The 23,659-nt window shown below is 41.7% G+C and overlaps 1 protein-coding gene across 5 annotated transcripts in view; it reads right to left on the minus strand.

The window, feature by feature from the left end:
• The window catches only part of rsrc1 (arginine/serine-rich coiled-coil 1), a 133,625-nt gene that overhangs the window by 15,550 nt on the left and 94,416 nt on the right, over positions 1–23,659 (minus strand). For all 5 annotated transcript variants that reach the window (XM_039784610.1, XM_039784601.1, XM_039784619.1 and 2 more), the window contains exon 7: positions 8,147–8,218. In XM_039784610.1, coding sequence (XP_039640544.1) covers positions 8,147–8,218 — 72 coding nt within the window. The remainder of the gene's footprint in view (positions 1–8,146; positions 8,219–23,659) is intronic.

Genomic DNA, 23,659 nt, shown 5'->3' on the forward strand with positions numbered 1-23,659 from the left:
AATTTTAAACCAGTTAAACCAGATTTATTTTTTTTAAATATAAAAAAATAAATCAGCCCGGTGAACACACATCGGTCTACTGGTAGCAGGTTAATTGATAAGGGTGACCCAAGAAACGATTACCAATCACAGAGCGTAAAAGGGTGCTGTCAATCATTTGTCCTCTTGACCTGAATGAACACAGGTTGGAAGCTTGCATGGTCAATCTCTGTGTAATCTAGCCTATGGCAGAGATAGCTAGGCTGCTATCAGGTCAAACATGTCATTCCGTAGATATCCTTATAGAAATGATTATGCTGTAGGCTCCATAGCTGCAGAAGTGACAGCAACGCCGGGCAGCATCAGCATCCCATTACTCCGGGACAACAAAGGGTCACGTGGGGTTAGCAGAATTCGGCATGCGCCTCTCCCTCGTTCACGGGACCAGCAGTGCTTAGGACAGGAGGTCACCTAATCACCTTGCCGAGCCATCTCCGAGGGAGGAAAGGGGAAGCGAGAGGTAGGGGGTGGAAAAAATCAACTTTAAATTTGCAGTGATGAAAAATCAATAAAGCAGTAATTGCTTGGCTTATCACCGTGCAATGAAACAAATTGGGAGGAGAAGGAAGGGAAGGAGAGGGCTGGCGTCCATGCTGCACGCCAGTTTTTTTTTGGCTGCAGTGTGTGGAGCTGAGCATAGGACCAGAGAGAGAGAGAGAGAGAGAGAGAGAGAGAGAGAGAGAGAGAGAGAGAGAGAGAGAGAGAGAGAGAGAGAGAGAGAGAGAGAGTGTGAGAGTAGTTTGGGCTTCAGTGGGCCAAGACAAGGAAAAAAGGTCTCCTTGTGATAATTAAATCTTCTCACACTGATTTTCTGCCAAATTTATTTCCCCAGGGACCATAACTCTGATTCAGTGCTTACAAGCCTTGCATAACTAATCATTTCAAGGTGGGGGGAACCACAAACCTGAATGCACTGGGAGGAGAGAGGAGAAAATAAAAAGAGAGGTGGCTAGACCGAGTGTGTGGCACTATTCATCTCTAAATCAATCATTATTTCGGCAGGACAAAAATCAGAAACAAGCGTGGAACGTTCTTCTGTACGATTCTGTTTAAAACAGAGCTTTAAGTGAAGGCGTAATTGATTGTCAATGCACAAAACATCCTTTAATTCCTGGAACAAATAGAACCCATAAAGCCAATGAAGTGTCGGTTCAATATTCCTCTGACTTTTCCGGCATGATTGTGTTGAACATAATAACACAACAAATAAGGCCATTTATCTGAAGTAACGACAGGAGATGAGGCTTACTCCACTAATCAATATCGAATCGATACAAACTAGATTTTCTTACATCAAAATCACTGAGACAGATCTTTCTTCAGCGCAGAGTGCACAAGAGCAATACAGTGCCTCCCTCGAGCCCTGAGGTAGATCATATAGCCGGTGGAAAGAATACAGTTAACAAAAAGTATAATGCTCTACCCAGAGAGAGGATGCTGGGAACTATAATTATAGCTTGGTATAATTCAGACACTCTCCTTATTGAATCCTCATGTTTTAGTTAATGTGATGAGATCATGGACACCAGATCACTCGTGTTTACCAGCAGATGAATTTTACCGCTTGTCCTTCAAGTGGCAGCCTGAGCAGCGGCGATGCTGATCGGCGAGGTAGCGTGGCACGCCACACCATGGCCCCGGTAATTAAAACATTTAAAGCAGAGCCAGCCCCCCTGTGCTCCCGGGGTGTGATATGGGGGTCACGCGCCTGTAGATTCTAATTTGTGCACCATTTGTATTCATGACAGGCACGTGCTAAATATTTAACAGCAGCCCGGCAGGAGTTTTGTATTGTTAGGCTTTCCAGGTCAAATAATTTGATTTCAAGGCAGATTACATTAAGCGTCAATGTCCAAGCCACCACTTTCACTTGCCTCTCATTTCCTGTCTTTTATTACAGCCGAGATAGGCCAGAACTGAAGGGATATGGCTCTGGATTATACAAGAGCTTGTTATCCGTGGATTAGTTATTATTTTCAATTAGAAAAGGGATCACATCGTTTATTATGGACGAACACACCCACACCGTTATTGTATGCAGACACTTGCATGCAGAGCGGAAATTTTAGCTGACTGACAAATTGTTTTGTAGAGCATGTAATCACAACTAACAAGAGAAATATATATATATATATATATATATATTTTTTTTTTTTTTTTTAATGATGTCGCGGGCACATGCACCCCTAACGATATTTCACTTATATTGATTTGACTGAGGCATCCTACAGTCGGTGAAGATGTGTATTCTGCATTTATGTTGAACAAGTAAGGCAAGAAACCAAATCCAGACATTTTCTGTTTCAGCCCAGGCCCTATGGTGATTGACAACAGAGCTAGTTAAACTGCGATGAGGCGTTAATGGATGCTAGGTCGAGGAAGTGAGGAGGGGGAGAGTGAGCAGGAGGGGGGGTCTGCGACTGAATATTTAATGGTCATATAATTCCTGAACAGAGACACACACAGTCAGGTACACACCCAACCCGTGACCTGTCCTACACACCGCGTAATTAGGGAAACAGTCCTTTCGTTTAACTGCCAAAAGAGCAAACGGTAGGTATATATTCCCCTAATGATATGGGTTAAAGAGCTATTATACGTCTCATTAAAATATATGATCTCCCAATCTGGTGGTGGTTTGAGGTAATGGGGACAGAGCAGCATAAGGGCAAAAATACCATCCGCAGGCTATAGGCTAGTGTCCAATCCATATCTGCATAACTGTGTGTCTGAGAGTGTCTGCATAAATAAAAATATGTTTCTGTCAGAGCCTTATGAACGACACATGAACGAGGGTGTGGGTATGAATTGGGGTTATCAAGCATTTGACACCAATTTTCATGTCAAGTGGTTGATGTGTTACTTTTCTCCTAAAATATGTTGGACATGAAGTATATAAAGAAAAGCAGGAGGAATTAACACAAGGTCTTAATAAAGTCTTAAAACACACACACATACACACGCGCAATGCGATAAGGCATTGAACATTTTAAATTTAAAACACCTTATTATGTAGGTGCGTGCCTGTGTTAACGTGCGCTTGTTGCCCCGTGTGCGCTGATGCGCTCATCTGTTGGCATTTCCGAAGGCCTTCCTACAGTTGCTTAATAAAGGTTAAGGGTTGGCTACTACTCTGTCGGACGCAGGCCGGGCTCGGACAGAAAAATGCAGCCCAATCCGCACACACACACACACACACACACGCGCACACGCGCACACACGCACACACGCACACACACACACACACACACACGCACACACACACACACACACACACACACACACACACACACACACACACACACACAATTTTGGTACAATGTTAGTGAGGAGGGTGTAATGGAGACATCTCTCTTTCTCATCATATTTTAAATTCTCTCACTTCATTTCTCACCATCAAACTGTCAATCCCTGTTGGACGGGAACATCTCATAATCTTTGAACGGACATGCTTCTGAGAAATGAGCTACAAATAAATACATACAATATGATCTAAAATCTGTATTGAAATTAATGATCACATTTACTTTAACAACATGTAATATTTGTTTAAAGGGTTAGATGATTACTTGATTAGTGGATCAACAGAAAATTAATCAGCAACTATTTTGATAATTTTAACTAATTCATCTAACAAAGCCAAACATTTACTGGCACCAGATTTTTCTTAAATGTGAGGATTTGAATCCTTGTCATATGTGATAGTAAACTGAATATTTTGGGCTTTAGATTATTTCAATTGAATAAAACAAATAATTTGAATACGCAATCACAATGGGTGGTGGGATATAATATTTGGCATTTTTCACTATTTAAAATACATACATTTTATATATCGAGAAATAAGATGCAGGTTGATCAATAATAGCAATAATTACATAGTTACATCCCTATATGTTTTCTTACTTGTGCTGACTTGGTTTCATATCTTCCAGTTTAATTACAACATGACCAGCTCTTTGGTTGGTAACACATCTGGATAGATATCACAGGTTGTCGTATTTATCGTCAGTTCAAAAGACATTCATTAAAAGACAACATGAGGGAATTTAACAAAAAAATGGGAGGAAACACTACTTGGATCTGACTGTAATGAAACACAAAGCAGGTTCTCCTGATGCACAGGTAGGTAAGTATGTTTTGGTAGGGCTGCCAGATGGGCAGGCAAAAAAAAAAAAAATCTGATATTTTTGGTCAATATTGAAATGACGAATATTTAACATGGTTACTCATCGACTTTTCGAAAGATGTTGCAATTATTGAATAAAAAAAAAAAGAGTGCAACAGTTAAACAAATAAACAGTGAAAACACCTTGAACTGTGAAATTTCCCTTAATACTGTACTAACATTTTGATTTATTGCACAGTAGGGCTGCACAATTAATCGAATTTTAATCACGATCACGACTTCCCACGATCAAATGATCAAATTTACGTGATCGAGCGATATTTAAAATGCGTCATTCCGTTCATAGAACGCTCCTTACCAAAGTTTTTGCAAAGCCAATCTAGCGCTCCACAAACCACTGTCTGATCACGTACCTCCATGTGCCAATCAGAGTTGTTCCCTGCACCGCGCAGCTTAGTTTCTAGATGTAGACAGTCCCAGAGGACAGAGTAATGTGAGGAAAATTCCATAACAGGTAGCAGTCGGTCATCATAAGCCGGTCACAATGTTTACGAGTTTACCAGTAAACGCAACATTTTGTCCCGTCTGTTTTGTTTTTCAGACAACAGCAGTGACCAGTGCTAGTTTGTGTCTTTTAGCACATAGCTTTAGCAGCAGACTGTTTGACGTCCCACTGTTGGAATCCTCTATAGTGAAATACAGTCATACTACACCATTTAGCTATCAGCATTTTAGCCGTGTTTAATCCAGTTACTACTGTAGCTAATGGTAGGCTAAAGTCACCTGCTGTGTAACGTGTTATTAGTGTTTACTGTAGCTAGCTAATGGTAGGCTAACGTTACCTGCTGTGTAACGTGTTATTAGTGTTTGATAGCGTGACATGCAGCAATGTTTATGTTGCCTCTAACGTGAGTTTCAGAGCGCAACCATAGACAGTCTATGAGCGCAACGCAGACATGTAGCTAAGACACCGAAATCCGCGTTGCTATTTCGTCAGGTAGATACCTTACGGCAAACGTGCATGTATGGAATGCGGTCGCACAACAGCTGAAATGGCATACTCATTCACAGTATCCTTCAATAAAGGAGGAATGTAGCACAATATGGATGTAAAAGCAGTTATAATTAGCCTATGTGACAATAAAATTTGTTTTGGTTAAAATAATCGTGATAATTAATCGTGATCTCAATATTGATCAAAATAATCGTGATTATCATTCATCACAATCGTGCAGCCCTATTGCACAGCCCTATGTTTAGGTCGGTAAGAGATTCATAATGTTGGTCATTTGATATATTTAGTTTAACATCCAGCCATACATACAGTACCACCACACACAGCTACTCTGGTTATACATTGCGTTGAGTACAGTGCCAGCTGACCGTACAGTCCACTCAAACAGACTGTGTTACACTGGCAGTCAGTCCGTCTTATTATAGCTGGACACTCACTGTGTTAGCTTAAAGCCTCCTGGGCACACAAACAACATCTCTCAGCTTTAATAGCCTAAACAAGGCATGCAACTAACAAAGGAACCATCCTCCCCTCTCATATTCACAGCCTTTCATATCACTTGTTTCCTTTTTCAACCACTAGCATCATCTGGATGCCCTTAACCAGAGAGCCAAGCACTCTTTAAGTGGAGACTACTTTGTTAACTGATGACCACAGGGTCAGTTATTGATCCTCTCCTTCTCTTTCGCTCGGTAAACCCTGCTGATAAAACCTCTATTCTCGCAGGGCTCCGCAGTATGCAGGCACAGTTCGCTACAATAATAGCTTGCATATCATAGCATTCACATGAATCAGATCTCGGTAGTTCGATTAGGGCTAAACTAACTCAAACACATTGCCAGTCTAGGATGTGAATCTATTTATGAACGAGGAGTGTAGGTGGTAGTGTTCTTCACTTCTCCCCTCCATTCTCTTTAAAGGTTTTCTCATTTCAGTTGACTTAACAGTTCAAGTGTAAACTTTCTAGTTGTGTTGACCTCTAAGAGGCCCTGCGGGGAATACGGAGACCCTTGGTGATCTGCTGTTTAGCAGCAGCAGTGGCCCACCTCCTCCATTTTAGTTGTGCTGGAAGAAAGGCCAGAAGAGGATGGAGCTGGATGACTCTGTTTGTGTCTATGAGAGTGGATGTGTTGTTCGTGTATTGTGAAGGTGCCACTGGCTTCTCCTGCTACCAAGGCAAGGGCAAATCATCAGGGCCGCTTTGTCAAGCCTCTCTGATCTCTCTTTGTGTCCCTGTAAAGGGAATAAAATGATCGCCCTCGAAGCCAGCGCCTGCACAGCATGCTGTATTGCACCACTCTACTACACAATCAAGCACGAACAACTTATATCACACAAAATGAATGGATCGGGGGACGAGGAAGCTTTGAGCAAAGAAGTCAACTGAATCCAAAAAGAGGCAACAGTGCAGTGTGAACTTAGCTTAAGAAAGCTATTTGATTGGGAGACTTGCTCTGTTGCCCCAAGCAAAGTACTTAGTCATCACTTTGGCAATGCTTCCACACAGAGAAGAAAGAAGCAGGAGAAGGGAAAGAGTAAGAAAGACAGAGAAGAGGGCAGGAAAGAGGTGGAAATGGTTGATGAGGACAAATGAAGGTGGGAAGAAAGAAGGTATGTGAGACAGAAAGTAGGAGGAGAAAACAGACAGACAGAACGATAAGACCAAGAAAAATTAATAACAATGTGAGAATTGTGGAGAGGCTAAAAAAAAAAAGGAATAAATCCTTCCCAGAACTGGGGGGACCAAAGCAAGAGTGCAGGGCTAATTAGTTTTTGATGACTGGACATTAATTTGGCTAAAAGGTCAGCTAACTTTAAAGGTCACAGTGCCATGCCTGCTCGATGCACAAAAAGAATGACACTAAAAGATTGGCGAGAGAATCCAGCAATATAAAAACACTCACAGTAGAACAAATTATGCTACTACACATGCCAATCTGTGCGCACGCACACGCACACACACACACACACACACACACACACACACACACACACACACACACATACACACAGCGGTTGATAACAGCACATGTGATATTCTCATTTATGTCATGCTCTGGAGCAAGGACCAGGGTCATTATTCTATCTAAGGACTTTTATAACTGCTATCATATCCACTGCAAATTACGCTTGACTTTATTTGAATGTGTGTCGATATAATCTTTGCGTGTATGTGTGTGTGTGTGTGTCTGCATGTCATATGTTGGTTGTAGTATGGGCGGAGGGGGTAAATTGACTGCCTGCAATAATAAGCACATTTCTGCCTATGCATCTTAATGTAGATTACAGACGTCTTAATATAAACTACTCAACATCAGAAAGTTCATGTTTAGATGTCGAATTATTGTTTACAAGACAAGGGTGTTTACATGAATCCCTTGATGTAACCATATTGGATGTGTTTAAGTGTGTAACATCACTAATGTTGCAGAGAGGGCATGGACTGCAAAAATACTGCAATACCTGACACAAGAAACACAAGCATAAGTCGGGGCTTTACAACTAAATATACACAAACATTTTTTGTTGTTGCACTCACACATTCACATTCATGATGTGAAAGCTTTATACAACCTGTTAAATTGCACACATTACACGTTAGCCTTTTTATTTTTATCAGATAAACATGCTCCAGTCGATTTAGGACAGACGTTGTGCAACAGATGTCTCATAGGCTTAAATACTTTTTGGTGTTTTGTGCTCCCGCTCCTCAAAAGGTAATATTGCTAGTGGCTACTTGATCGGAGAACAAAATATAAAACAAAGCTAACTTGATTTTTTTTTCATTATTTCAGCTGTTATCTTGCCAACAACTTTGATTTGGACTTTTTTTGTTACATTTTTATGGTTTATGCTTTTTGTTTTCCTTTGTGTGTTGTCAATTCAGAACTTCTACAACTAGTTTGGTGTTGGTGTCAAATTCCACATGTTGGATCTATGACAGACCCACACGTATAACTCACCTTCCTGTAGTTTCTTCCGCGCCTCCTCCTCTCTCTTGGCTACTTTGGCCTTCAGCACCTCGTCTGTCTTAGCTGAAAAGAAAGACAGAAGACGGCAGCGTTAGGAGCAAAGCAGAACATTAGGAACATCATAATGGTTTTATTATAGAAAACATTTATAGCATTTTTAAAGATAAATTGAGATATAAAGGAATTGATTATTATTCATGATATATGATAATATATGTTCTGAAAATAAAATAAAAACAAATAAATTGACCAGTTTTTATTTAAATTTGATGATCCCATTTAAAAAAACAACAACATATTTGTACGCGCAAGGAACAACAGTTATTTCTGTGGGAAATACTGTTATTTGATACTCACAATGGAGATTACTAGAGAACACATCACTGGATCAACAGTAAGAGTACAAATCAAAAAAAATATGAATCATGCCTTTTTTCCTTTCCCTACCAGACAGCACCCTTCTCTGCTTTCCCTACGTACCCCTGTGAAAATCACCGAGTCTTCCTGAGAGGTGTTTATCGTCTCGGCATAATGAAAAGCTTAAGAGAAAGTGAGGCTGCGGGAGTAAACACTCGTCAGGGCATTTTAAGCATCTCTCATCGTGAGCCGTGTTGTCTCGGCTCCCTTTTCCTCCGCCTTTCCCCCTGAATAATCAAGATGTTAAGCCACATTAAAAAATATAATGCTGTGTATGGCAGGACTATCAATACTGCTTCTAAATTAATTACATTTCCGTTGCGGCGCATCATTTATTTTGCAGCGTTAAGGCCTCGGCGGAGCCATTCGCCTTTATTGCTATCTCACTTGGTTGATGAGTGAGCTATGTAAAATTGAGTCTCCAATATCATTACACTTAATGAGTTTAAACTTTGAGAAAAAAAGAGGGAGAAACAGAAGACAAGAGCGAGCAGAAGAGAGAGAGAGAGAGAGAGAGAGAGAGAGAGAGAGAGAGAGAGAGAGAGAGAGAGAAAGAGAGAGAGAGAAGAGGGGGGAGAGAATGAGAGCTCTGCAATGTTTTGGGGAAGTTAATACAATAGAAGAGTGGGTGTAAGTGTTTGTGAGCGCTTACAGAATTTTTGTTAGGGCACAGCTGTGGGTGTCCGAATGTGGTTTATTGCACCATATGAGATGCCTGCATGTGTGTTTTGTGTACGCTCTTCGTTTTGTGTCTCTTTTTGTGTTTTGTGCTGTGACTTGGTGTCAGACTTTGAACTGAGAGCAAGTATGCTACATAAAGATACAGCACATACATCGCATGCATGAGTGTGTTTGTGTGTGTGTGTGTGTGTGTGTGTGTGTGTGTGTGTGTGTGTGTTTGTGTGTGTGTGTGTTTGGATGCAGGAGGCCATGGGTTGTGATGGTCTCTCTGTGACTGCACTGCTGTTTTTGTTCAGTAATTGGCGTAGACAAAGAACCGTCACACTGCTGTTACGGGTGGTTAAATCTGGAGGTTCCACATCTTTACTAACAATGACTCTACATGGATGACTGAACCTTCCTCTACCTCCCTCAGCTAGTGTGTGTGCTGTGTGTGTGTGTGTGTGTGTGTGTCATAATTTAGTAAGTTTGTGTGTATGTACCAAAAACTAAACCATAGGCTGCATCATCCTGCATCTCTTCGCAACTACATTCATGACTTTTCTTGTTTGTATGCACAGATGTGTATTTGTGTTTGTACACAGTTCCCTCTTTGCTCGGGGCTACCGAGAGGCAGGTAGGAGACGGAGCGGTATTGTTGGTGTGATGGAGAGGGGAGGGAGACAGGGGAGAAAGAGGAGGGCAAAAAAGGGAAAGGGAGAACTGACAGCGAGGGGAAACAGACAAACAAGCAGAAATAAGAGAAAAAGCATTGCCTGCGTGCACACAAACAACAGGAGTGATTTGTCGCCTCTTTTTGTTTGCATGTTTATCCTCCACCTCTATCCCTTCATCCCTCCCCCAACAGGTTCTCTTATCCTCTCGCTCTGTCTTCTCTCCTTCTGTTTTGCCCTCTCTCACCCCTCCCCATTTTTTTATGCTTTCTCTTCCTTCTCTTGCTCATCTCTCCAGTACACTGTGCCTGGGGGCGATAGCAGCAAATCAAACTGTTTATCCATCTCTCATCAGTGCACGGCCTCACGGGGCTCCTGCCCCATCAAAACAATGAAAGTAGGCCTGAGCGCTGAGCCAGGGATACGATTTAATGACATCAATAAAGAGCTCAGCTTTTTAAAAAAAATTTATAAATAAATACTACAAAAAAATACATTACAGCAACACTTTGCTGCACTATCATGAAAAGCATGTTAATATTATAGTTGCATATAAAAATAATTAAGTCTCACAGCTGTAGCCATCTAGAAATATAGGCATGTCGGTGTGCAGAGGCTGCTTATTGGAAGTATATTTCTTTGCAACTTAGTGGCTCCAGTTCATTGTAGGATAATTCTGTGATGGACTTTTATTAAAGCGGGTAATAAACGGCCGGGTGTTGGGGAGAGGAGAGGCCTTTCACTTCATTTAGACTTCGTTCAGTCTTGGCTGCAGGGGCGGAGGGAAAGAGGAGAGATGGCAGCAGGAAGGGGCGGCGAGCGTCAGTGAAATCGCATTGTGATTATGAGTGTAATTGCAGCTCAGGGGCCCAGGGGCCATGTAGCTCTGATGGCGCTAGAAGATGTTTTATGCACAGCAACAGAAAGTGAGAAAGTGAGAAAGACGGAGAGTGGGAGGGAGCAGGAGGCTGCCAGGATGTTTGCAATTTTTTTGTTACAGAATCTCCTTTTCTACCTCTTTTCTCTTCCCTTCATTTTTTCCTTTCTTCTCCTCCTCCCCCAACATCCTCCTTCACTTTTCTCTTCTACTCTCCTATTCTCTTCTCTCCTCCTCTGTCTTCTCTTCTGTCCTCCTCCCTTGGCAGGATTAGCTGGGTCTCGTTAGAGGGGAAATGTAATAATGCTCCCACCAGGTGGAATCAGGCCCGCTCCATTATCAGCCGGGAGATGGATGGGCCTTGTAGGGCCGGCGGGGGCTACGCACGCACGCAATTTAGATTCAATAAACTGGCAAAGCTAGACCCCCAATCTGATTTATCTCTTACACGCCGCCAATGCTTGCTGCTACGATGCTGATTCCCTATTACCACTCAGAGAAGGACTATTCATTGGATGTAAGGCACGGCAGTCAGAGAGGCTTGTAAGGCCCCCGGGAGGGCAGCAAAACAGATACAGCAGAGGGTTAATACGTTTACACACAGATAAGCAATTAAATCCAAGGCTGAGGTGAGTTATAGAGTTATTAAGGAGGGATTGGAGGGGGAGAAGGGAGGGACAGAGGGTGAGAAAAAGAAGGAGAGAGATGTTATTCAGCAAGAGTATGGTAGCTTAGGTCTTAGGCCGGTACAGTAAGTATTAGAAGTGAGAAAGGCTACCATATTATAGAGTTCGGGAGGTGAGAGTACAACAGAAGAGCAGCAGGCTGCCCACGTTGTTCAATAAACTCAATACAACACTTACAAATTAGCAATGCTGAAGACAGAGGTCAACACAACAGTTATCCATATATATATATATGCCAGGGCATGTCTTCATGTCTAAATGTAAGTGGGTATGTGTTGGCGTAATAGGCATATTCATATCCACTGTATACCTGACTGTGACATCACATTTGACTGTGTGTGTTTGTGCATTCGTGTGAGCCGCGGTGATGTTAGCGGTGTTGGTAGTGGTGGGTGTCATTCCAGTCCAGCCGCCAATCAAAGTGAATCTGAATGTCAGCAGGAGAGGAGGCGTGATAAATCAGCCTCACACCCGACGACAAACAGAATATTAGAGGCAGCGCAGCGCCATTGGAAAAATGTCCCTTCCAATCAGCCGAGCAGTTTACAGTGAAGCTCAACAGCCGTGCCTCCAACCAACACTGAATACCAGAGAGACAGATAAGATGAAAAATAAATAAATAAGAGACAGACAGGTTGGAAGACAGACAAACAGACCTGTAGGCACACTGACGAATAACAGCCCTGACAGGCAGAAAGACGAGACAAAGAAACATAAGAACACAATGGGGCAGAGAGGACAGACAGGTAGGCACACTAACTGACATTTAACAGGCCTGACAGGTAAGACAAGACAGAAAGACAGGTGGAAAGACAGACAGAAAATTGCTGGGCAGACAGACTGACAACTGAATAGTCGGGCACATCGATATATTGCTGCAGCAATAATATTGCAATGCAAGTACCAAAGTGTCCTGTGAAGGAATTAAATGTAATAAGACAAATTAGGCCCATCACCATAAAGATGTTTTCATGACTGATTTTAAAGATATACAGAATTACTGATAAATTATTAGATTATTTAAATATCATATGTTGCTTTTTTTGGCACGTAACTAAACTAAGTGAAGAAGTCAAAACATCTACATCTGTCAGTTGGCAGCCATGAGAATAACATTTGACATAATAACTAATGTATTTGAACATTTAGGCTGACACCACAAATCCATCCAAGCATGATGAGTGCAAAGTCATAAAAGAATGCCATTCAATGTCATAAATGCATATTTCGGATGCTTTGACTTGTCTGGCGTGGTATTAAGAAGGCTTCAAATGCCACAAAGAAATAATGGACTCTTAGAGAAAGACCCAGTTCCCACTTTAGGTTGTTACCAAAGAGGGATTCACAAGAATGGCCAAAACCTACACCAACGTAAGGCATACAATACCATTACACAGCTTTCTTTTTACAAGGTTGCAAAACTAAACTTTACATTAAGTGTAAGGCAAATATGGATTCATAGATGAAAGTGCTATGATTGAATTGACCAGGTAACTGAACAACTGCAGCAGTTAACCAGCCTAATTAAAGACATTCCAGTGCAATTTATTTTCCAATATCATTTGGCTCTGGTGGACAAGACAGACAGGACAGATGTGATACGGTAATTGGTCAAATAAAAGCTCAACTTTGCAGCTCTACAGCACTGATACTCCACCAATAAGAGGAACTTCAAATTATGTTGTATTTTTTTTCCAGTGTCAGAGAGTTCAAAAATAATGTGGGATGATCATTTGAGACAAGTTTGAGGTAAAAATTAAACACTATGGTACCCACTTTGTACTGGTACATTACTTACAGGTTCCATGTGAATTAGTTAAAAACTACCCAATGAAGAACACTACATCTGAACTGATAAATGGATAAATGTTCCTTATCTGACCTGACCAGGGAATCTTACCGATACAGTACAGATTGATATAGTATTTGCTCAAAGCTTCAGCCTCTTCAGGTTAAAAAGGTGGACCATGAGACAGAAACCCACAGTATCTGATGGAGCAAATGTGATGTTGTAGAAACGTACAGCAGGTGTACCGGTTACATGGATCACGGGAAGAAGCAACATCCGAAGCAGCCACTAGGTGGCACAGCACACAGCCAACACAAGCGTGAGGCTCCAGCCAGGGCTTGCTTTTATATACGTTTAAAATGCAGGTGCCTGTGTGTTTGTACAGGACCTTTCATCAACACCAGCTCATCCAGACCTTGTAGCTGTAAAATATAACTTGACTCGGGATATATCACTAATGTACTTACATGCTGATTGGAGGGGCACAGACATACAGAGCAACATGAATTATTTGAATGTTATTTGAATATGTGGCAGTAGAAATAAAAACCATTCAAAGGCAAGCCTGCTTTACAGTAGCACTTAATGTTTGACATTGTGCAACTTGTAATGGGCATGATGAAAGTCTCCTGACAACCCCCCCCACCCCTCCCCCCAAAAACACATATAATTATTTACAAAAGTACCGTAGATGAATCCGTGTGTCTCAGCCATAAGAGTGAATTCCTTCAGGCAGAGAGAGAAGACCTGAACTTGAATGATCTTTATCGCAGGCTGCCCTCTACATCTGTCATGAGGCTGATTTAACATCAACCCATGAAATATTTACAAACTAAACAATTAGAGAGAGATATCTTACAAAATCAATCAATTATTCATTGCCAATCGTCTGCAAAGCTTTTGTTTTGTTCCACGGCTATATTCTGATGCTGGGGGGTGCATCAATTAGGGCCTGTACTCCTGTGGTGTTATTGGTGCTTCAGAGAGGAGTGATCGCCTAAATGAAGGAGCCAGATGCAAGTTGCCAGTACTGCATGCTGACACAGTGTTGTGGTAGATGAGCTTGATAAAAACACTGTACACTATGCTATACATGAAGTCAGAGGGACAATTTGGATAATTCATCTGAATGTGTGAAGAAATGAGACTTTCCCTACCTACTATGTAAGAACCAACAAGCCAAAACTCTGGAGCTTGCTTATGCAACTTTTGTTCTATACATTTTTAAAAAGGGACTCTTAACTTTCGACACCCCGGCTCCATGTTTGTATTTTCCTTCAAAGTGATCATGCTGAGATTGCATCTGTCAAACTCAAAGAGGTGAGGAATTAAAAAGAGATTGATGTTATTTATAGGAAAAACAGGATGTAACTCTGTCCAGAGTTCATTTTGTTTGCAAACTACAAACACAGACTAAAACAATTCAAATTCATATTTTATATACAGTATTTCCCCGTAAAGGCAACATACGGTAGATTGGATGTAAATGTCTTCCTCCGTGTTTACAGTGTATTGCCGAATGTGGTCATGTGGAAAAAAATCTATTTTGGAGCTGAAACAATTGGTCGACCAAAAATTAATCAGTAGCAATGCCCATAATTAATATGGAAAATGCAAAAATGCCCAAACAATTGTTAGTTCCTCTCAAATGAGACAATTCAGTGTTTTGTTGATAGTAGATCTTTGGGTTTTTAACGTTTTTGGGCAAAACAAGCAATTTGAAGCCATCACCTTGGGCTCTGGGAACTTGTGAGCATTTTAAAACTATTTTCATACATTGTCCAAGACCAACAATTAATACAAATTATTCTGCAAATTTATTGTTAATAATTTTATTAGTTAGCTGCTTACCTAATATGTTTAGATATTCTAGTGCTTCTTAAAGGGATAGTTCAGATTTTATTATTTACCATTGTATGGAGGTCTATAATCCGTGTATTACCCACAGTAGATGGTGGTCGGCCCGCCCCCAGTTGGAAGAAGCAGGAATAAGCTAAGCAATATACTGCTGTGGATGGGGGTAGCAGCTAAACATATTTTAGCCATCTAAAAGTAAAAAAATCATATCATTTTAAGTGTACGCTATATTTAGAATATTTTTACCTTGCCGTCAAACAGCCGTTTAATTTTATGTGTGGGAACTGAAGCCGTCGTTGATGTTCTCGCCAAAGTCACCAGACTCCATTGACAAAAATAGTAATTTTACCTCGAAGAACACGGGAGTACAGCAACTCCCGTATTTTGCAAGGTAAAATTACTTTTTTTTGTCAATGGAGTCTGGTGGCTTTGATAACAGCATAAAACAGCTAAGGTTCGCCCCATGTAAACTTAAACAGGGCTGTCTGACATCAAGGTAAAGTTGGGAAATATTCTAAATATAGGTTACATTTAAAATATGTTTTAGGTGGCTAAATATGTTAAGCTGCTGCTCCCCGTTCACAGCAGTATGTTATTTAGCCTTTGTGCCGGGACTCCTGCCTTTTTCTCCAAACTGGGGGCCGACTGCCATCTACTGTAGGTCATACTGTACACTGACTCTGGAAGAGCACCTCATACAACCCCATTTCCAAAAATCTGAACTATGCGTTTAAAGGCTAAGCATTTCCTACATATTTTCGTGATGGCAGAGATGAGACTCCAGTTTCTAAAAGTAATGACTAATAACTAAAAGCGTATCCCCATAAAGACAACACAAAAACAGCTAATTGACTAAAATACTTTGAGCATCATATTGTCCTGTGTGTAGCAATCCAATTAGGCAGCTTCCTTTAAGTTGTTGACCTGATTTAATAGTCTGACTCTAAATAAGACATTTATTAATCAGTTTAAAGTTAGAGTGAATAATTAGGAAGATCAGTACAATAATCCTCAGCTCATGCTCCACAGCCCTCTGCACCACACACCACTTGGCTCCAGACAACACACTCGGGTCTGAGTCTTATTTCCTTTGGGCAAAACCTTGCATAGGAGGTCTAGGGTTAAGAACAGGTTTCACGTGGGGCAATAAGCAGCTGAGCAGTGGGGTCTTCGCGATGCATGTGGGTGGCTCGGGCCCAGCACCCCAACCTACCCTTTAGACCCAAGGGCGAAAGTGTATCCCCTGACTCTGTGTGCTCAGAAAGATGGAGCCACGGACCCTGAACCTAGAGAGGAAAATTTCAGAAAAGGCTGGGAGGAGCAGAGGCCTCCAGCGGTCAGGGAGATCAGAGAGGGAGGTTACTCTGAGGACCACGCAATGCCATAGGCTGCACACACACACATATGCACACACCTGAGGAATACACACGGATGTCCACAACTTCACATCAGGCATAAGAGCACCTCACACACACATAAGCCTGAGGGGTAAAGTGAAGCCAGCAACAAAGCCTCTATAATGCAGCCACCAGCTAAAACAAAGTTCAACCCTGAAACCTCACTGTGAAAACACAGCATATGTATCATATGTAAATGCCCTTGCCTTTTACAGTAGTAGATTAAAATGTTACATTAAAGCGTGCGTTAGCAGTAAAATTACAGTTATTTAATTGGTTTGGTTGGAAGGTGGGCATGCCTTTTAGATAAATACAGAAGTTCTGTCATGAGAACTTCACTGAGATGAGTGGGTAAGTGCATAACAGAGGTCTTGAGAGGGCAATCAGACCAAATTCATAATGCAGGGATCACATGGTAAAATATTAAGCATCCTGGGGCCTCTGAATGACATCTCACCCTCAACTTCAACCCTGTCATGTCTCCACATGCCACCATCTCTTTCTTATGCCTCTTTATTTTTTTCTTCATGTCCTTCTTTTCTCCTCTTTTATCGTTTGCTAAACACTCTCCTGCTTCTTTGCATCCTTTTCTATCTTGTAACCTTTGAACAGGTTTGTGTGCTAGAGATACCACGTTTACAGACAAATCCCTTGTAGGATGCTAAAAAAATAAATAAAATAGGTTCAGCCCACATTTGGCCATTCATTTACTAGTCATGGGTGAAAAAAAGAGCTGCAAATGCTAAAGCTAGACAGTGTTTGCATGGTTCTGAAAAAAGAAAAAAAGGGCCCACAACAGTACTGTATTTACAATGGAGGTTCAACATTGCATGGATTCAGTGTGAAAGGGGTATACAATAAGTATGCATACTGTATGTTAATGTCACAGAATAATCTGTTACCATGCACTTTGGACTGGTGACAACTTTGTTTGTGTCATTCAAACAGCAAGTACATAGCTGTCTCTTGTGGCCAGAGAGTCTGCTCTCACTTGACATAGGATTTTTTTGTAGTTGAAGTAGACTAGGGCTGTGCTCGATTGAAGAAATTCTTAGTCGACTAACACTCATTCAATTGTATGGACTAATCGATTTAGTTGATTTAATCGACAAATCTGTAAATCTGAGTTTCTCCGCAAAGAGTCATGCAAAAGCGCCACTTTAATTCTTGTGTTTACCAGAGATGTGCTCGTACGTTTCAAGTCAAGTCATTCAGCATGAAAAAAGCATCAAACATGACTAATCGACTAAAGAAATCTAAGTTGACTAAGACCAAAACGACCGATTAGTCGACTAATCGATTAAGAGGGAGCAGCCCTACACAGAAATGTTCTCGCACCTACGTGAAAACCTGCAGATCGGTGGTGTTTTAAGCCCCCCCCCAGCGTTGACTTCAAGGCACCTAACCCTAACCATTGCCTAATCCTAGTGCCTTCCAGGCAGCGCTGCCTGGAAGACAACGTTGGGGGCTTAAAAGACCAACACGCCAAACCTGGGAATCTGTAAGGATTTAATTGAGACCACACAGTTGTGGAAGAATCCTAATAAAAGGCCAACCAACGCTCTAGGGCTGTGCTCGATTGAAGAAATTCTTTGTCGACTAACACTTATTCAATTGTATCGACTAATCGATTTAATCGACAGATCTGTAAATCTGAGTTTCTCCGCAAAGAGTCATGCAAAAGCGCCACTTTAACTCTTGTATTTACCAGAGATGTGCTCGTACATTTCTTGGAAATAAGTCATTCAGCATGAAAAATGCATAATACATGACTAATCGACCAAAGGAATCTAAGTTGAATAAGACCAAAACGACCGATTAGTCGACTAATCGACTAAGAGGGAGCAGCCCTAAAGTAGACAAACCAAATTCAATTGTTGTAGCAATACATTGTTGGTAAATGTCTTCAGACATTCACGTATACTATATTTATTGTATCTGGGATGTTGTTTACCATGTTTTTGAACATGAGGTCTCACACCTTTCAAATGGCCTTTGCTAAACCGTATCCATTGCCACCAAATCAGAGATCTCTCCGCCAGCTGTCGCTCCGCACTCTCTGATGCTTAACTCTCGGTTGCTTCATGTCTCGCAGCGCTCCTTGGAAAATGAAGTAAGTACCGGTTGCTTTGCCTCTGCATGGCGTAAGTGCACAGTTAAGCCGGCTTTTCTCCATCAAGGTGATCCAGTGGTCCCACCATATAGGTCTCCTGTACAAGAACTTGTTATAGTTCAGTGTAGCATTTCACCCAACACAAGGTGGAGTTGTACATTATCAGGCCACACATTATATACCTGAAGTAATCATGCTTACATTCTTCTATTCATGTGATAAAGTGCATCCATTGCAACTAACATGGTATTACCGTAGCAGTGATACATAGATTTTGGGTGGGTGCATGCCAGCACCAGCAGCACCTCTGGAGGTATGGAGCCTCAACATGTAGATTCTGCAAAACCCTGACACAGATAATCTGTCTTTACGATCAATCAACAACAAAACAATTGTTGATGTTATATAAGAATAAGGGCAGATTTAGCCAACTCTTGCAGTATTTGCTGGAAACCTTTTCACAATTTTAAAATTAGAAAAATACTTTGACAACTTTGACCAAGTACTTCCCTTTTCCAAATAAAATAATCCAATTTAGAAACACAATAAAAAAATCAAATGTCAAATCAAATCAAATTGTGAGAGAAATAAGCACTCCTTGATAGACTTAATCACCACAACTTTCTTTTCTGAATAACTATTTGAAGCTACTGACCATTAAAGAAATGCTCATTAGCTGGTCATACTGACCTATAATACTTTCTGTGCCTACCTATAACTCCAAAAAGGAGGTTCCACATTGCATCATTATTTTCCAGAAAAGTCGCTCAAATTTTAGCCCGCAATAATCAAACTGTGCGATCCTGGTAAGAAGTTGTGCATGTGCTGCAATTTCAGAGCAGAAATATTCTTGTGTGTGTGTGTGTGTGTGTGTGTGTGTGTGTGTGTGTGTGTGTGTGTATCTGCTCATCTATTCCAGAGTGAACGCACTTGAGCGTGCTGTTGAATGTTAGAGAATAGGCTCTGGCCCCCCTGCTGAAAGCCTGTTGGATGCCATTGTGATGGCACACCAGTGTGTGTGTGTGTGTGTGTGGTGGTGGTTGTGGTGGTGGGAGAGATGGGGCTAAGTCTATCAGGACCCCCGCACATGAAAGGTAAACTAGAGCCGCTAATCGCAGTGCTGACACAAGGAGGTTCAGGAGGGCGGCCACTTAGAAAAGAAAGGCAGGAGAGCCGGGACCCTGGCAGCGTCAATAGGGCTCAGCACAACTGACCACATTATAGCAACAAACACACACTGCAGAATAGACACACAAACTTGGTGGTCCCCGCCTGCTCTTTGGTGTGGACTTCACAAATGGTGGGTCGTGTGTGTGTGTGTGTGTGTGTGTGTGTGTGTGTGTGTGTGTGTGTGTGTGTGTGTGTGTGTGTGTGTGTGTATTCATTTTCTTTGATATGTTTTTATACATTTTGTAAAGACAGCCCAACATTACTGACAATGTATTTGAATAAATTGTTTGATTTCTTTTCTTTCTTAAAGAAAGAAAAGAAAAAGTATATGTGATTGAACTCCAAAATGACACACTCCGAGGGACAAGGTGACTATCGCTGGGCCTGATAACAAGGCTCAGAAAGAACATCAAATGCAGGTGAGAGCGAAGGAATAAATAAAGCAAAGCGTTACAAAATGAATACAATTTCAGGGACAGATTTGGCAATAAACGCTAAAATGTCAGCTCATGAGAAAAGATGAAAGAAACAGAAAGACAGTATGCATGAGAGAGGGAGAGGGCAGGCTGAGAGTGGCACCAGGGAAATGGGGGAAACGAGGGAGACGGCCTGGCCGCAGGAGGAGTAGAAGCACAGGGTGGAGAAAGAGTGAAGAAGATTGGGCAAATGACAGCCCCCCCCCCCGCCCTTCGAAGGTAGCGTTGTGCACTCCCTTCTCTCTTCCCTCTTTCACATGTCTTAATGCTTATTTTCATCACTTTGCTTAAAATATTGATAATCAATTAGCACTACGTCTGTTTTGCTACAGAATCTGTGTCACGGTCTATCACTCTGTCAGAGCCAATTCGCCGCTCATTCAAAGTTCATTTTTCCTTGGCGGCTCTGTGCCTTTGGAGGAGTCATTACGCGGGGAACATAGCCCGGGGTGCAATCACCTATTCTCTTTCATTACTGGGGAGATGGAGAAGGTGAGAGAGATTATTAGAACTTTGGAATGATCACAAAGCTCCACGCCGCCTGTCAGATCCCCCCTACGTGTAATTCATCTGGCCTCGCTCCCTCCTCCTCTCCCCCTTCCCTCCTCCCCCAGCCTCAGCCAGGGGTTTGGCCACAGACATTATTCATGAACATCTGCAGCGCGCTGAATATTCCACAGCCTCCGCCGTGATGAAAAGGGAGCTGCCCCTTTGACTTGAAAATTAACATGCCGGCACAGAGATTATGGACGCGCCGTTTCATTCCAAGCCGAGCTGGGCCACGCTGAGACCGGCCGAGCTGACGGTACAGGCTGGGCTGAGAGAGGCAGAATAAAACGGGAGAGGTGCAGAATTTCTTGTAATGGTTAGGTGTCCATTTCAGTGGGTAATGGGGGAAATAATCAAGTTAATAAAAGTATTTTATTTCAAAGCAATGAAATTGATCATGGTGCAGGTGCACAAACACGAACGGTCACACATCCAAACACTCAAATCAGACATTACTAGTAGAGCTGTGATATGGTAGCATCAGTGGTGGACTTACAACAAGTCTTCAACTCCAGCGGTAACCATTATGTCTGGTAGAATTTCACAGACATAATCTGCAAACAAGTGCTCTGATTAATGTGAGAAGGGCCAGGCTAAAACAATTCTTTGTCTGTACATGATAATAAAAGACTTTTCAGAATGTCACAGTTGCAGCTTCAACTAATTGTTATTTGAATTAGTTATGCAATTAGCAAAATAGTTGGGAGATTAACTTCCGCTCGATTGACTTGATCGATCATTCCTTGCAGCTTTATTTTAAAGACTGGTGGCAAACCTGGAGCGAAGCTGAAATGTTTCCCCGTAAACATCTCATTGCACCCTCTCACCTCTGTGCGTCTATCTCTTTCATTCTCTACATGAAAGCCCAGCCAGAGAATGGAGACTCTTCCTCTCACACACCAGGAGCACCACTGCTGGAGAGACGCCAAGCATCCTCCCTCTCCCCCTCTCTCTCTATTACTGTCTCTCTCATGTATATGTGTGCTGTCCCTCGCAAACCTCCCTGTGTCCTCATAGACACACAGTGGACTATGACGTGCCTCACAAAGAAATAATAATAATATACAGTATATAGGAAGGAACACTCACAAGTGTAATTAGCCTCTTGTTGAGAAGCAATTATTAAAAGTTATTGAAATTATTATTATTTTCCTAGTTTTTGCCTAATGACCTAATATATTTAAACCGTGCCTTTTACTGAGGCTCACTGTTTTACGTACTTCTGGATTGCAAGAGGTACTGCTAGATTTAAGCCCAAAACACAATTTATACACAATTATAAGACTATTATAAGATCTTCCTACACTTGCAGCTGTCTAAGACTTGCATAATGTGTGGTATAACATATTTTTACCTTCCAAGAGTTAATTGGAAGGTAAACCATTCACATTTAAAAATGCTATTTCACAATTACGGCTAAGAATTTCAAATCAACCTCCTCAGAGTTATTAAAAACCCATATACTACATGGATGCAGGACACAACGGAAACCGAAATAAAGGAGAAAAAAAGAAGAAATATAAGCAGACAGACACACTGTTGAGAGAGAAAGAAGGGTGGGAAATAGACTTTAATGGGGAGCAGTTGGAGGGTTCTGACACGGCAGAAGCGGGACTTTGCGCTGCCTCTTGTTGATTGTAAATGGCAGAGCAAGTTTACTCTGGCAGTTGCAGCAAAAATGGAGTCTGACAGCTTTGTCAGGGAGTTTGAGCGGCTCAGTGGCAGGGCAGGAATCGGGATGATTCCATCCCTTTCATCTCCAAATCGCCGATGTACGCTTGGGAAACCTCAAAAAACACTCAAAAAATAATAATAATAAGGGGAAAATAAAACCAGCCTGGCATAGGTTCGTGATGACAAGCGATTTCTTTTTCCGAAACACTTGTCAAAATGGAACAGAGAAATAAAAAGATAAGCAAAGAATCAGAAAAATGGCAGACCAAAGTCTAAAAGAGCTGGATGTAGAACAAACATGTCAGGAAATGTTAGCACTCTCTCCAAAAGACACCAATATTAATAATCCTATCACTCAGTCCCACCTTTCCTCTTCTTATCCCTCTTTGTAAATTATTTTACAACACATTGCTGCATTACAACCCACTCAAGATCTTGACCTCTGTTTCCTAACTGCAGCCTCTAAATATAAGTCTGGCCATTTCTGCAACCTTTGCCAATATATGAGACTTCCATTATAACTGACCTAAATATACGGCAGCAACTTTACGTGCACTCCCAGCCTATTTATGTTCCCTTTTCTATTTCATAAACAGTCCTCTTCTCAAACTCTTTACTTTGAAGACAAGTCTATAGCCTGTGTTTGAGAGGAGGGATTGACAGAATAAAGGAAGCTTTACTAGCACTGCTTTGCACGGTTACACTCCCATAGCTTTATCCCGGTGATCCCTTCTACCTCTATCTACTTGCCTCGTTTTGATTTTCTTTTTCAATTTACAGGATTTGTTTCTGTGTGTCTGACAGCGAGGAGGATGAGGTATAAAATTAATCTTTATCCCGGTTTTGTTGTGTTTCCTCCTCCTTGACAATGCATGTCAGTAATAAGCGGCCAGTTTGGTTTCAGGCTTTTCAGTGGGTGCCTCCGTTTGCCAACTTTCGCCTTTTGTTCTTGCCACACAATACCGCCCACTCGCCCTCGTTGTCTCTCTCCCTCTCTCTCCTCTCTGCTCCCCGCCTCACACCCACACAGGGCGTTACACAATCTATCCAAATGTGCTTCGCTTTAAAACCCCATTACTTAGCCCCTGTTGTTTCGTTCAACACAATTAAAAGAACAGGCCCTTCATGAGAATTCAGAGAGCCTCGCACATTCACTCCCACCCTC

The sequence above is a fragment of the Perca fluviatilis genome, chromosome 2 (genome assembly GCF_010015445.1).
Source record: "Perca fluviatilis chromosome 2, GENO_Pfluv_1.0, whole genome shotgun sequence".
In the NCBI taxonomy this organism is placed as follows: domain Eukaryota; kingdom Metazoa; phylum Chordata; class Actinopteri; order Perciformes; family Percidae; genus Perca; species Perca fluviatilis.